This window comes from Hydra vulgaris, chromosome 14 (genome assembly GCF_038396675.1).
Source record: "Hydra vulgaris chromosome 14, alternate assembly HydraT2T_AEP".
NCBI classification, from domain to species: domain Eukaryota; kingdom Metazoa; phylum Cnidaria; class Hydrozoa; order Anthoathecata; family Hydridae; genus Hydra; species Hydra vulgaris.
In genome coordinates, this window is record NC_088933.1 from 41,380,664 (window position 1) to 41,397,360 (window position 16,697).

Consider the following 16,697-nt stretch of genomic DNA (forward strand, 5'->3'; position numbering starts at 1 on the left):
CTCCAACCACTATCGTTTTCTAAAATATTAAAAACAGCTCGCACATTGGCATCATGAATAAAACATAAATTTGTCGGATCTTTCTAAAGGTTTAATAAAATAAACAGGCGAATTGTAACAACGTTTCATTATTTTACAACAACCATTTTCAATAGATTTACAACACAAAGTAACATTATTATAACCCAATAAGAAGTTTTGAAACAAGTCTGCGAAATGAATACTGTTTTTCATTTGTGTTTCAAATCCTTCCATTGTTTTTTGTTCTACGTGATAAACAATTTCATCAGGACTTTGAGTTTCTGAATAAAGTTGTGATTCTTCCACAATATCTTCATCTTTATAATCATCTTTAATGTAAAAAAAATGTTAAGTGTATATATTGCTTTGCTAAATTTAGTTTCCTTAGTTTGATATTCAAACTTTATTTTTTATTATCTAAAAAAAAGAAAATTTACATGTATTTTTTATAAAATTCCAAAACATCAGAATCAACAGTAATACTTTTAAATATTGATCATAAATCTAATTTATTACTAATAGTTATAAATATATTATTAATATTACAAACTCGTGAAAAAGAAACATAATAAAGACTATTAATAAAAGCCTTTGAATTAAATTGAACAACGGCTTTATTCATTGTACTTCCTTGAGCTTTATGAAAAGTAAAAGAAAAAGCTAATTTTAAAGGTAAACCAAATCTTGAGTCTACGACAACATGAGAGCAATCTAAAATTTCTTCTTTGACACATTCAATTTTGACTTCTTTTTTATTCATAATCACCCAAACTGCATTATTTTCTATAAAAATGACGGTACCAATAGTACCATTGCACAAACCTTCTTCTACATTAATATTTCTCACAAGCATAACAATAGCACCTATTTTAAGATAAACAGCTGCTGGAATTTAAAACCTGCATGGAATATTCGGATTTTCAATAACATCTTTAGCATAAAACCAATACCCTTCTTGTTTTATAGTCTGCATTTTTTCATTGTTATAAAAATCCACTTCAATATTTCTAAAAAATAATCTCGTATATTTAGGGTTTAAATTTTCATCTTTTTCAAAACAACGCGTCATAAAATAATCAGTAGTTTGGTCTGAAACTTGACCAAAACGTATTTCATTTAAAGCACCAAAAAATTGCGCATCTTCTTTTTGTCTAAAGCATTGAGTTAAAACCAACACTTCTGTCATGTAGTGTTGCCATATTTTTGATTTAAAAACAAATTCTCCTGTGACAGGTGGCAACTGAAAAAAATCACCACAAGCAATAACTTGTACACCACCAAATAATTCATCGTAACATTGTCTAACTTCACAAGCTATTAAATGTAATAAATCAAATGTTGGAGCGTTAATCATTAAAATTTCATCGATAACTAAAACATCAGTTTCCAACCACGTTTTTTTAATGTCTGGATGCATATGACGTTTATAATAATCAACACTTTTAACACCAGTTTCTATACCAGCAAAAGCATGTATTGTGACACCATTTTTCAAATAAGCTGCTTTTCCTGTACTCGCAGTAATATGTATTGTTTTATAAATTTGTACACTTTGAGCAATTTGGTTGACAATATAACTTTTTCCACAACCAGCACCACCAGTAATAAAAAAAAAAATTTGTTTTCCTTCATCAAGCCATTGAAGTGCTTTTTGTTGTTGCAAAGATAATATTTTATTATTTACTGAAAAAAAACTTTTTTTATTTTGAATAAAAGTACATATAAGTATACTTGATAAAAAAGAAATAAAAAAATAAATTTATAATTTGAAATTGATCATAATTTAAATAAAAAGTCACTATCATTCTCATTTAACAAAAATTTCAAAGATGCGATTTCCTCGTGAGTTAAAGTTTCGATTTCTTAATGATTATTTTCTTTCGCCAAAGAATTCATATTTATTATTTTCTCCAACATTTTTTTATTTTCATTGATATTATTTATCTAAAAAAAAATTATTTTGAATATAAATACATTACACCATATTTTATGAAAAACGTCATATATATAATGTTCATATTGATAAGTTTTTTTAATTTAGTTGAAAAATTGTTTTTGTTCCCATTAACAAGTAATAAAAATTTCACAGCAAACATTTCATCCTCGTTCAATACATTATTTTGTTCGTTATGTTTGTTTAATAACTCCAACAAGTTTTTGTTATTGTGTTCATTTATTTTATTCATCTAAAAAAAGTTACAATCAACATACTGAATCAAAACATTTTTCACAATATATAAATGAACAACTTTCCCCATCAGAATATCTATATTCATCACAATCTTCACATTCGTTTAAATAATGTTTACAATTCAATTTCTAGACATTTTTCTTTTACATGATTTAATAAATCCTCTTTAGATGTATTTTTAAAAAAGTTATAAAAACTTTCAAAATTCAAATTCAAATAAACATGATAATGAATTTTAATATATTGAAACACGATCAAAATCAATATAAAAGGTATTCTTTTTATTTCTTTATTAAAAAACCCATCCCACTTGTATTTCAAATACCATTTACAACTTCGACATAAAATTTGCCTTAAAGTAATTGCATGCTCTCGAATTTCTTCCAAAGTAGCTGGGTTATCTTGATTGAATTTGTATATGCTTTCCATCAAAAAATCATTTTCTGTTAGTTGCATTTTTTATTATGCAATCTAAAAAAATATAAAAATTACAATAAACTTTTCAAAATTTTTCCCATTTATCAAAAAAAGAGCGATGCAATCCAAAAACATCTTTGATCGTTTTACAGATTAATCACATATTGTTCTTTGAACATGGATACGATGCCAAACTCAAAATTTGACTTTTAGCCCAATTTAAATTCTCTAATAACAAATATTCTGGCACACCCAATTTTTTTGCTGTCAGCTTTATATTATTTTCCATTTTTTATGTAATCTAAAAAAAATATTTTTTTCAAAAAACATTACAATATATAAAAAAAATATAATATATAAAAAAACTTAATAAAAATTTTTTTATTGTTCAAATAATTTAAATGTAATACAATGTCTTTAGTTTTTGCTGCTTTAAGCAAATGAGTCATTATCGATATATAAAAAATGTTAATATCTTCTTTCATAATCATTATGTTCAGAACGTATAATTTCGAAATGGATCTTTTTACATTTCAAACACATATTCGTTAATTCACCAGGACACGAAGACAAACAGATAATTTCATCTTTATGATGTGGAAGAGTCTTTTTTAATAATACTTCGGACAAAGCCAATTTTTTAGATGCCAACATTATATTATTTTCCTTTTTTTTATGTAATCTAAAAAAAAATTTATTTTAAAAATATAAAATTTACAATAATTTTGTAGTTTCCATTTGAAATTTGTTTACAAAATCGTTGACATATATTTTTTAAATTTTCGTGTATCTCTCGACAACTAGCACATGCTTGATCTTGAAAATCAACAAGTTGTTGAAGATTCTCACATGGAATAGAATCACAAATGGCGCAGTCGTCTGTTGAAAGCATTTTTCTTTTTAGTTCACCACTTGGATCAGAATTTACAACATATTCTAAAAAATCATCAAAATCGAGATCTTTCTTGACAACTTCTCTAACGAGATCAAATTCTTCCAAAGTTCTAACATCATCATCACTGTAACTTATAACAAGTTCTTTGATGGCAGCATATTCAACAAAATCTTTACTTGAATCAAAATTTTCCAAGGTTGTCATTTTTTTATTATGTAATCTAAAAAAAAAATATTTAAAAAACTCTACCAAAATAATTAAATTCTCAAAATTCTTCTTAATTCAGCATAAATATGACAAGCATTTAAATTACAAAGTACACAATTAGGAGAACGTTCACATTGAGCTTTTTTACATAGAGCTTCATAAACAAAATCAGGTTTTTTACAAACAAGTTGGAGTAATGTTTTTTTAATCCCTGTTTTTTTGCTACTTTTTCACACATTTTAGAAGCCTGTTCACTCATGCGATAATCTAAAAACAACAATGCAGCAAAACATTCTGTTAAATGTTCTTTTTCCCTTTTAAAAGTTTTTTCTTTTGAATATTTATCAACTCGTACTTTTTCAGGTTTGATTTGTCACACTTGTTTTACAAATTCGTCAAATTCTTCTTGAGACATTTCTTGAGACATTTCTTTACGTTGTTTTACAAAATGGTCAAATTCTTCTTGAGATATTTCTTTATGATGATAATCTTCCAAACAGCTCCATTCTGCTAAATCTTTACGAACTTGATTGTAAATATCAACTCCCAGCACATCAAGACCTATTTCTACAGTTTTATCATGGACAATCTTAAAAAAATCTTTAGAATTCAAATAAGTTAGTCTTGTAAATTCTTATAGAACATTGTTGTGTTAATCAACAACATTGTTGTAATGATCAATATCTTCAACAACGCCAAAGCTTCCATCTTTGTTTTTAACAATTTCAAATTCACAAACCACATCCATTTTTTTGTTATGTAATCTAAAGAAAAAAATAATAAAAAATTTAATCAATAAAAGTACTCAAATATTCCATTGTTTTTAAAAATGAACGTTGTAATTCTTTGCGAATACGTATTGTTTTTTCAGTCTTATTGTCAAAAGAAAAATTATTCATTATTTCTTTGCGAAATTCAGGGACATTTTTTCCAATATACTTAAACATAGCCACATCTCTTTCTTTTTGTTTTTCTTTATCTACTGCTATTTCTCTTTTAAGCCATCCAATATTTTCTTGATTTGTCGTAAATAATTTGTACATGGCTTGCATATACACTTGTAAAGTTTTTAATCTGTCTATAAAACCATTTTTCTCTGCATCTTCTCGTATTAATTTATTCAATTCATCTATAGCTTGATTTAAAATGTTGTCATGAAAATTTTTAATAAAATCTTTAAAATCTTCACCATATTTAACAAAATATTTTACTATTTTATATTCAACAGCAATATCTGCATTAAGTTTATCCAACTTTTTGTTTTTATGAGATATGTATTTTCCATTTAAATTCCATTTAAATTCTTGAAGAAAGTCCATTTTTTATTAGTTTACCTAAAAAAGACAAAAAAATTTTACTTATTAAAAATATTTATAAGAGTAGTCATAAATTAATTTTTAATTGTTTTTTTTAACAATAATCTTTCTTCGTGCTTTGAAATATATTGAAAATCTTTCATGTCCACGTTTGATTTCATATAAGAGAACATGACTTCATCTCTTCTTAAAAATTCTTCCTTTTCTTTTGCTACGATAAATTCGTCTTCTTCAATTGCATTATTGCAAATGACAATCATGAAATTTAACAATTCCATTAAAAAATGACGTATATTGAGATTATTTTTGATCAGCTCTGTATTTATATTTATAATTTCTGTTATTTTTTCAAATTCTCCCAATATTCCACCTTGATGATCATCTTTGGTTAAAAATTCATCAATGATAACAAAATGAAAATAAAATACAGGTGCTAACAATTCCAAATTTTCCCACATTTCCTGTTCAGAATAATTTAGTTTGTGACGTTTGTCAAACCATTGAATTCGATCTTCAGACCATTTTTCATTATTCATGTTTTTTTTATTAGTTAATCTAAAAAAATTAAACAGATAATTGATTAAAATTACATTCTATATCATTACTTTCTTCAACATAATCATAAATTTTTAATAAATTTAAAAAATTTTCTTTAATAAATCGTATTTCCTTTAAATATTTTTGAATGAAATTCTTCCTTTCTTTTACATTCATTGTTAATAAAAACTCATCTTCCATTATACTTAAATCGTAACTAGTTTTTTTTCCATAACATGTCCAATAACTCCGATTAAAAATTTCCACATATGCATTTCGTTCATTTGGTGAAATATTCTCAACCATTTGCAAAAAAGATATTTTCATATTATTAAAATTGTTCTCCACTGAAATAAACGAATGAGTTTGAAAGTTAACAACGTATTCATATAGTCTCGATAAGCGATAATATTGTTCACGATTAAGACGCAAAATAGTATCCCAACTACGTTTGATATCATACCAGCAATTTATTTTTTTATTAGTTATCTAAAAAAATTATAAAAAAAAACTAAACAAATAAATGTTTAAAATGATAATGTAAATCGTGATTACATTCGATATGATTATAACTCAAAGTTAACAATTCTGAAAAGTTTTTTGCAATTGTTTGTAAACTCGATATATAATTAATACAACTATTCTTTTCCATATCTTCTACAGAATCCATATCCATAAATAATTTTTCTCTATGACTACAATCAAGCTGAATTTTAGAAAAAATATCCAAATAGCAATCCAATTTATTCATAGACATAACTTGAATTGCTTGCGTAAAAGAAGTCTTCATATCCTTAACATCTTTGAAAACATTACTAAATGAGTCTGTTTGAAAGATGTTAACATAAGCGATTATTGTTGATAAACGTCCATATTGTTCTTCATCATAATGGAAAACAGTATCCCAAGCAATCCATGTAGACCATTCCATTTTTTATTAATTTTCTATAAAAAATTTACAAATATAACAAAAACATTTTCAAAAAAAATACTTAATTTTACATTTGATATACAAATTATTTTCAATTAAATATTCGTTTATGTCTGCTGTTTTTATAAAGTTACAATATCCATAACCAACATTTTCTTGATCTTTGACTGGACGTTGAAAAGACACATTGTTTTTAGACATAAAACTTTTTTTTATTTGTTTACCGTGAGGACCACATAATTTAAAAGTAATAACACGATTTATATAAGGCCATTTTAATACCGCATCATAAGGTGTAGATCGCATCATTATATATAAACCAATTTCTTCTTCTTCATGACTATCGCATTTCATATTGATACTCAATTTCATTAAAAATTGATAATTTTTATAATAAAAAGGAACACTACAATAAGCCTTGCTTTCATCTTTTATTTGTTCTTTAAAATTTTCAAAAATCCATATTTTGCTGCCATGACCATTATTATTATGCATTTCTTCCAACATAGATAGTCGAAAATCTAAATTATTTATTTTGTCATTATATAATCCATTGAATAAAAAACTCGGATTGTCAGTGTAAATAGTAAATGAAGGTATGCTAGCCATAATTTTTACTAATTTAAAATAAAAAAATAAAAAAAATATTACAAAAAAAAATTTATTTTTCAGTAGAGCCAAAACCTTCTTTCTACGTCTTTAACATTGTGATTTTCACTCCACGACAACAACACCCATCGAATTCTATTACATTTTTTACAGCTTTAAACATTTTCACAAACCCCATTTGAGCAATAGCATCTCCACGTTTAACAACATAATTTTCTTCTGAATGATTCATCAATAGGACTTTAATTTCGTCTTTATAATCAGCGTCTATTATTCCTGGAGCATTAAACACTACAACACCATTTTTGAAAGCAATACCTGATTTTGAATATACCTGTCCTGCAAAATTTGAATCAATTTTATCGATATACACTCCAGTACTTACTAAAACACGTTGATGTGGTTGAAGTACAACATCCTTTGTGCTTCTTAGATCAAAACAAGCACTCTCTTTTGTTTCATAAAAAGACCATTCATGAATATCTGTAATTTCGAGTGTTTTAAACTCTTTTACTTCATAAAGAGACCATTGATCCTCTTGTATTTTATTCATCTAAAAAAAATTTAAATACATACATTGTGCTTTTTTTCTAAACAAACAACTTCATGTTCTCTTTTTTCCTTATGGGCAACAATACAATTTTTACAAAAACTTAATTTACAAAAAAAACAATTAAAACAAAACAAATATTTTTTTCCATAAAGTTTACAATGCCCAAACCAATAATAATAAACTTCAAATTGTTCCAAATCATTTTTGTTTAAAAGTCTATTAAAAAGTTCATTAATATAAGGTAATAACGGTACACCTGTATTAAACTCAGTATCTATCCACATATTTAAAAATAAATCATCTATTTTTTTAACTAATTCTCTATCGTGTTCTTCTACAACTAAAGACTTTTCTAATTGAATATCTCCATTAAAATGTTTGTATTTTAATTCTACAATTTTCAGTCATGTGTTTTCATAATAACTATTTTCTTCCTTTTCCATTATTTTACAATTCAAACACATTTTTAAATATCTCGCTGTCTTGACCAGAAGATGATTTGAACAAGTTTTTCACCCTTTTTATATAAAATGGTAGTCATAATAACATTATCTCTTTCATTAAAATAGAATTAAAAGTATCAAAGTACAAAGTTTAAAGTACATCACACCACATTGAACTTTAGATTCTAGATCAGGAATTAACATTTTTTAAAACAACTTGTTTAGTACTTGTTTTTTTAATATCTCTTTTTAACTCAAACAGTATAAAAGGAGTTCATTTTCATTTAAAAATTCATTCACAACACAACGAAACAAAAATTGGCAGAATTTGAAACTGTTTACTGCAACGATAACACCTATGTTAAATTTGCAGATTTAGCAGCTGCTACTTTTTGGCTTATTGAATTTAAAGAAGAAAAAAATATAAAAGATAAACAATATTCCACTGTTCCTCTAAAACCATTGGCACAATTAACAATGTTAAAAAAGAATTGATTTACAAACCAAAAAATGAGGACTGTGAAATCTTGTTACCATAGAGATATAGAGAAATGTGCGATCTCAACAAAACAAATTATTTGTTTAGATCCGAACTAAAATTAACTAAGGACGACAACAAATTTAAAATGAACAAAGGTGAAGTTACTAATAATGTGGTGTTTAAATTTAATCATAAAAAAATGACCAAAAAAGTATTGGAAAGTTTGATGGATAGTATGCAAACTGCTCAAAACAAAGCCTATATGACAGGGCTTACCCTAAAACTCACATATTAAAAACGGTCGAGTTTAACAATTATGGTATACGAGTAGCAAAAGAAGAGGACGAAATTCATGTTACAGAATACGAAAGATTGTTGGCTGTAGAACCGACTTTCCACAACACGTTGATTAAAAATGGTGTTCCTAGAAACTTGAATCAAAATTTAAAGAGAGCTTGTGGTGAGCTTGCTGAAAGCGAAACTAAAAAAAGCTAAAGTCGAACCAGAAGTACCAGAAGTACTAGAAGAAGACGAAGAATATATTTTTTTTGTAATTTTTTTATTTGAATTAAAAAAACCTGTTTTATTAATAAAAAACTTGTTTTTTCTTATCTCTATTTCCTATATAAAGGGTAAAAAAATAAATTCTAGTTCATTTTTGAAAGAGAAAATGACTAGCAAACAACTCGACGAAAGTCTCATCAAAGCTGTTCAACTTTTTTATCCAGATAACGAATTACATCCTATGTTGTTTGAATTTTACTATTTAAATAACTCGTATGAAGAATGGCAAGACTTTTATTTACTTATTTAAAAAATTTTAACTTGGAGTTAAACTTGGAAGAAGAAAAATACAAGGATTTGTATTATATCTTTATAGCTAAAGACTATGAAAATGGACTTCATTTGTTTGAAAAACCTTCTCGTCGTTATATGAATTTTTCAGATCAATCACCATCATGGAGAACGAGCATGCTAGAAGTATGTCGCATGATAAACGATGATTTTTTAAATGTAACCAAAACAACAGTAGAAAAACAACACGAAAAATTAAAAAGACAGCTAGAAGAGTTTATTAAAGTATATAAACTTTATTACAAATCAAAAAACATGGAAAAGAAATGTACTTCGTGGAAAAGCAAACTTTAACCGACTTTAAAGTATTATTTTTTGTTTCCTTTTCTATCTAACAAATGGGATTATGGTTTAAAGAAAAATTGTAAAATATTAAATCACGTTTATCCAGCTTGCATGGACCAACAGCCTTGCTTTTCGTTTGACAATAAAGTTTTTCATAATGCTTATTACACCATTTATACACCAGTTCCTATTTATGAATATTTTATACAAAAAAAGTACATCAAGAAGGAGATAAAGTTTACATTTACAAAGCCTTTGAACGTTGCAATTTTCACAAAAAAAGCTGAATAGAAATGTTCCCCACTGCTCAATGGTTTTTTTTCTTTAAAAGAGAATTTAACATTTCAATGGTATTATACAGAAAAGAGGACGAAGTTTATAGTTACAATACTAACGAAATAGTATCGAAGCAACCTATACACAAAAACACTAATTATAACAAATATTATGTGACTGCGAAAAAAGGATTATAAACAAGACAATTTTTTTTATTTTTGTATTTTATTTCCATATCAAAAAGTTGATATACAAGATTATTTATTTTAAATATAATTTCAAAACATTCACGAGTGTCTTTTTTCAAAAGTCTCATACATTGATATTATCTTTTATCAATTTGATAAGTCCTGCATACTCTTTAACACTTGTTTCTGTATACACGAATTCATTAACATAGTCTTCTAAATATAAAGAAAACATATATGTTTCGTAGCGAGGACAATGCTCTAAATTGTGTGGTTTTGTAAAAGAATGTCTGATATGTTCCATACACAACGGTTCACTGATGACATAGGTAGGCAGCTTGCATACTTTAGGAAATAGTAAACAATTCAAATTAGAACTGAAAATGTTGCTTTCTGTCTTTATTGATTTTAAAACATTTCTTTCGATTTCGCCCCCTTTGTAAAATACAAGATTCCATTTATATTTATTTAATTGTTTTTTTAAATAGTCGTTTACGGAAGCACAAAATATGATATCACTTGTGTGTTTAAAATTAGGATAATACTCTAACCATGTATGTTGTTTCGACAATAAAAAAATACTTTTTTATCTTTTTCCTCCAAGTTTTCGAACTTTTTGCACGGTATGACTTGCACGTGAAAAAAGTTTTTATCGCTAAGTGAACGTAAACATAACTCTCTAATACAGTTTCTCCCCCACTTATGATTTTTATCTCTCGATTTGTTATAAATTCCATATCTAACAAGCACAACTAGAAAAAAAATGCTTTTTTATTAAAAAAAGAAGCGTATTCTTTTAATAAAACAATTAAAAAAGTATACAAAATCAAATTTTTAAAAATTATTTTTACATTTTTTTTTAATTAAAAAATGAATCGCGTTGATAGCATCATTAAAAAATTCACAACAACTGCGCAGTGTGCGCTTGACGAAGTGTCTAAAAGATACAAACATTATGAACACAAGTCTGGAAATTCTTCACCTTCATCTGATCGCGTAGAAGAAGAACATTTTACAGATAAAAATTCATTTGAATTTTTACAAAATGTACTCGATTCTAAGAGGATAACATTAAATTCTTACAGCATTGCAAAATGTTTTAAAAACAGTCAATTTAATAATTTACTCAAAAATCCTCAACTTTGCTCAATTCATCTCAACCACTTTGATGATTTGAAAGAGCAACACGGCGATAACTATGTAGCAGAACTTTATAAAGCCAAGCTTACTGTTTTGCTACTAAACAGAGATATCAAACCTACTATGGATTTAACAGATGGTGATCAAACTGACGGTTTTGTGGATACGTTTACTACAAAAGTAATACCTACCGTCTCTTCTTTGATAGAAAAACTAGATGGTGCTTTAAAAAAGAAATCTGTTAAAAGAAACATTGAAGGAATTATAAAGGAAGGAACCAGCGATAAAAAAAAATTTATTTGGTAATATATTACACGCTATTGTAACACTATTTATTACGAGTTTTTTTAATTTAGAAAAAGAAGAATAAAAATTGCTACTTATGAATCTTTGTCTCGTTTTTTTAAAAATTCAGAATTTAAAAATTATTTTATAGGAATATATGCCTTTGACCAGCTAAGTCAAACAAAAACTTATATTCATATTATTCATCAAATGAAAAAAAATGGCTCCTTTATCATTTACAACAATGAAACCACAAAAGAAGCAGGTCAACATTGGAGAGTGTTGATGAAAATAGACAAGGGTCATTTTATTTTGACAGTTTAGAAGAAGAAAGTGTATTGCAACAAATTCCAAAATATTTAAGATTTAATAAATGTTTGTTTGAAGCAGTAGAAGAAGTCAATAGCAATATACAAATCAACACTATTACCATTAACTACAACGAAATTGAAATTAATTCTTATATACGACAATCGAATCATTTTCCTACAGAATGGACAGCAGAAAATCGCGAATTTTATTAGTTTACTAAATTTATTTTAAAATATAGCGAAATGAGTGGCAATCAAAACGTATTTTTTTCATACAATAAATTTCCTTTTCAATGGAATGATAGTAGTTTATGTGGAGCATTTGCCGCTTATTTTGTAGCTCTAGTCTTTCACAGTGAAAATGTATTATATACTGATCAAAAATCTATTTACCTTTGTTGTGCAGACTGTTAAATCATTATTTTTACGAAGTAACAACGCTTCATGCTTCTGTACAAGTTCAAATAAATCTCTATTCATTTTTCCAATTTATCAAAAAAGAGCTCTTTCAATACCTTGATGTTACTGCTAAACAACTGTTTGAAAAAGACATGCAGTTTCATTTATATATGAAAAAACAGGAAAATCTGGAACGTGATCTATTGTCTATGAATACAAAACAAATTCCTTTACATTATGATATTTATGAAAAACAAATATCAGCTCAAAATGCTATTAAAAGATTTTTAAAAGATGCAGGATTCTTAAGAACAAATTATGAAGCTACGTGGGACAAATTATCACTATTAGATTTTCAAGCTATTCCATCTGTGACGAACGAGGAAAATATTTATTATATGATCCAAAATGAAATGGATAGAATTTATGCAAACAATTACACTCGTTTAAAGACTGCCAATCAATTTTTAGATGTGCCCATTGATTATGTCATGACTAAAAAAGAAATAAAAAGGCAGATTGCTCTGAATTTGATATAATGCAACATGAAGAGAACAGCACACACACTGCTTGAAGACATTATAGAAGAAAAATGTGTTACGTGTAATGGCGAACTTTATTTCCTGGTCTTGAAAGATAAGAAAAATGTCGCTTTATTGAAAAATTGTACGATACATCTATTAAATAACGGCGTATGGATTTTTAACATCGTTACTAAAAGAGCAGCAAAAATACATCTTCACAAGACGTGTGCTTGACTTGCAAAGGAAAAAAAACATTGACTATCAAACGATATAAAAAGAAAAAAATTGAAGAAAAACAAGACACTATTTTATTTGTACATATTTATTCTTTAAATAAATGAATATAATATTTTTTTACAACTGTTTTTTAATATACTTCAAACACTTTATCCAGAGGCATATAAGGGTTGGCGGGTTTTGTAACAACAGGAACAGGAGCCGTTTTTGTTTTTTTGCCTTTCCACGCTTTTTTTATACCGTATAACAGCGAACCCACTTGCAATGCGTTGGTTACATTTTTAGGGGTTATAAAATCAGCTAATCCTCTTCCTCGTCGGGCTCTTCCTCGCTTAGATCTATAATGTCCTCGTTTAGATCTATAATAATTTTTCTGCCTTTTACGTTGATAAGCCATTCTTCTTGAGATTCAATAACATACAATAAAAAATTTTTCTAAGGAGTTTCAAAAGAATGTTCTTTTCCATCTTCATATATAAACACAATAGTGAGATTATCATTAGAACGAGTTAGTTTAATAATTTGTCCCTGTTTTAAACAATGTGACAAGGAAAAATCTCCCTTTGCTTTACTACTAGCTTTAAATAATGAAATATAAAAATCTTCAAATTGTGGAAACGGATAACAAACTTCTGCATAACTTTCAAAACTCATTTTTTATATCTGCTTCTTCGAGTAACTAAATGTTAAATGACTCTTTAATAACATCAACAAAGTCTTCATATAGCATTTCAAATTTCAAACACGAGTTACTTTGGTTTGTTTACTTCCATCAAACGAAAAAATAATTTAAAATTACCCTGGACTTGTTTTAAACTATCATCCGTTGTAAAGGAAGAAGTTTCTAAATTATTAATCGATTTATAAAATTCCTTTAAACAAGTTTTAAACTCCATTTTTTCAATAAATTTTGTTCAAATGAATTTTTTATTTCAAAAAAAACCAAATTTATAGTATTTTTTCAAAAAAAAAACAGAAAAAACACCATTTAATATTTTTTTTATCAATATATTTTCGGTATTTTATTACCGACATAAAACACACCCTCGTTTATATGAGATATACAATATACTTTATTTACAACTTCAAAATCTAAAATAAAACCGCCCAAAAAAGTGAATGTTTTCGTGTGTCGATATTTTTTGTCGCCGGATATGATTTCGATAATGCCATTTTTATACTCATAAGTCAGAATAATATCACCAAACGCACTAGTATCAGTTCGTATATTTTTTAACTCATCGTTCTTGTGTTTTTTCATGTCTTCAAACAACCATTGATATTGTTTTAAATTTTCTTGCACGTATTGTCGAAATTTTTAAACAAAACATTTTCCGCAATATTTTTTATATGCGTCTTTCTTATTACATGCTTGCATACTTTTAAATTCTTTTTTGTAAATAAACGTTTTTACAGAGTTGAGCTTTTTTATGTATGTTTTTTATTTCGACTAAAAAATAGTTTTAAATACACCACCAATTAATGGAATACCTCCTAATAGGTAACCAAGGATACCTTTACCACGTTTTCTAAGTATACGTTTTCGTCCTTTACCAATTAAAGAATGATAAGGTCTAGGATGAGCTCTAGATTTTTGATGAACAAAAATATATCTTTTAGCATTTCTATGACCTCTATGCCTTCTATGTTTCATTTTTTTAAGAAAAATAGGTCATTGCTTATCTTTATTATTTATAGTGTTTGTTTTTAGGTTTTTCAATAACACATCAGTGTTTTTCTACAAATTTAACAGTTTCTCTTTTTTTTTCAATGACCACCTAATTGTGCAATGGATTTCCATATTTTTCCAAACGGTTATTTACCATAAAGATCTGTTACAGGTCCTCTTCCGCGTTTTTTTCTTTCTCTTTTTGTTTTTTTACGATAATATCTTTTTTTATAATATTTCATTTCTTTGTTTATTGCGATCCACTTTTGTTAAAACAAAGCGATAAATTGGTTTTCCTCGTTCCATTTCACGATTTTGTTTATTATTTATATACTTGCTTTTTCGTTTTTCGATAACACATCAGTGCTTTTCCACAATATTGACGCTTTATTTTTTTCAAATTTTTCTTAGCTCTTCTACGTCTTAGAGCTCTTAGTTCTGTATTATTGAGATCGGTTAACTCGTTTTCATCAAAGGAGGTCCTATCAAAAAATTCAAAAAAAGCATCCCTATGGAAAGGCCATTTTCCATCTACCGTATATTTGGGTAATTTAGATGTATCTTTGGGTCTTAAATTGCTTTTATATGAAGGTGTTGAAAACAAAATCCGTCTTACAATCATACGCGAAAAATCAACATCATCTGCAGCCATTTTTTTTAACTTTATCTTTTGACTTTGACTTTTGACTTCAACTTTTTTGACTTTAACTTTTTTTTATTGACTTGTATTTTTTTATATCTTTTTTTTACAAGATAAAAAACATGGTGTCACCCTGACACTGCCTTACTTATTCTGTCTTTATTTTATCTTAGTAGGCCTACTTACTTGTGTTTTTCTTATACTGTTTATTTTTTATACGGTCGTATTTTTTCTTACTTACTTACTTATTTAACCTTAATTAGTCCTTACTTAACTTACTTAGTCCTGCCTTAGTCCTTAGCCTGCTTACTCACACACTCGTGCGCTCACTCGTTCTCACACACTCACACATTACTCGACGAGTATTTCTACCCACCGTGATTACATATAAATTTCTAGACATTACTCGACGAGTATTTCTACCCACCATGTTTACATATAACTTCCTTGACATTACTCGACGAGTATTTATACCCACCATGATTACATATAACTTTCTAGATATTACTCGACGAGTATTTCTACCCACCGTGTTTACATATACCTTTCTAGACAATAATCGACAAGTATTTCTACCCACCGTTTTAACATTGAACTTTCTAAACTTTCTACTACCTTCAACGAGAGTCGAACCCACAACGGTCTAATGACTTGGCGTTTGAAACATGGTGCGGCTTCACAAAACTTTCAGTGAAAAAAACAAAGTATCTAATGGACGATAAAGTCGTCGGAAACGAAATAGACTTTTCTGAAGACGAAATTGAAATAAGCAATGATGAAAATATGTCAGAACCCGAAGTTACAATCATAAAAAATGAGGAACCAGAATTAGAATTTTCAGATTTAAATATTTTCAATGGTGGTGATGAAATTGATTTCACAATAAAAAATAAAACTATTATTAATGAAACAATTAAAGAAAAAAAATCAGATCAAGAACCTTCTATAAAAACAACAACTGTTAACGATTCTATAAAAAAAAGTAAGTTATTATTTTATATATTTTTTTAAAATTAAACATGTTAGTTTTTTTTAAAAAAAAATCATTTTTTTTAGAAAAAATATCATATTGAAAAATGAGAAGAAAAGTTCAAAAATTAAAATATAATTTCAATAAAACATTTAAATTACTTTTGTAAATTTATTAACAATAATACATTATTTTTGTTTATTTTTTCGTCTTATGTTTGCTTCTTTTAATTGATGTTTAATATCGACATAGGATTCGGCAGTATGAACCCAGCGTTTTATTCTTTTACCAACTCTTCCAAGTTTGCAATTTGTTTT

General features: G+C 26.9%; 1 protein-coding gene across 1 annotated transcript; it reads right to left on the minus strand.

The window, feature by feature from the left end:
* Nucleotides 1–913: 913 nt before the first annotated feature.
* LOC136091131 (uncharacterized) lies at nt 914–2,668 on the minus strand. The gene is made up of 2 exons (XM_065818114.1): nt 2,545–2,668; nt 914–1,704 (listed from the first exon to the last, which is right to left on the minus strand). Exons 1-2 carry the CDS (start codon nt 2,666–2,668, stop codon nt 914–916), a joined length of 915 nt encoding a protein of 304 aa, XP_065674186.1.
* Between the last annotated feature and the right edge of the window lie 14,029 nt (nt 2,669–16,697).

Coding starts and splice junctions, on each gene's coding strand:
- LOC136091131 (XM_065818114.1), bottom strand. CDS start 2,668: ATGCAACTAACAGAAAATGATTTTTTGATGGAAAGCATATACAAATTC. Junction 1,705..2,544: donor GCAAATTTTATGTCGAAGTT/GTAAATGGTATT, acceptor GTTTTTTTTCAG/TAAATAATAAAATATTATCT.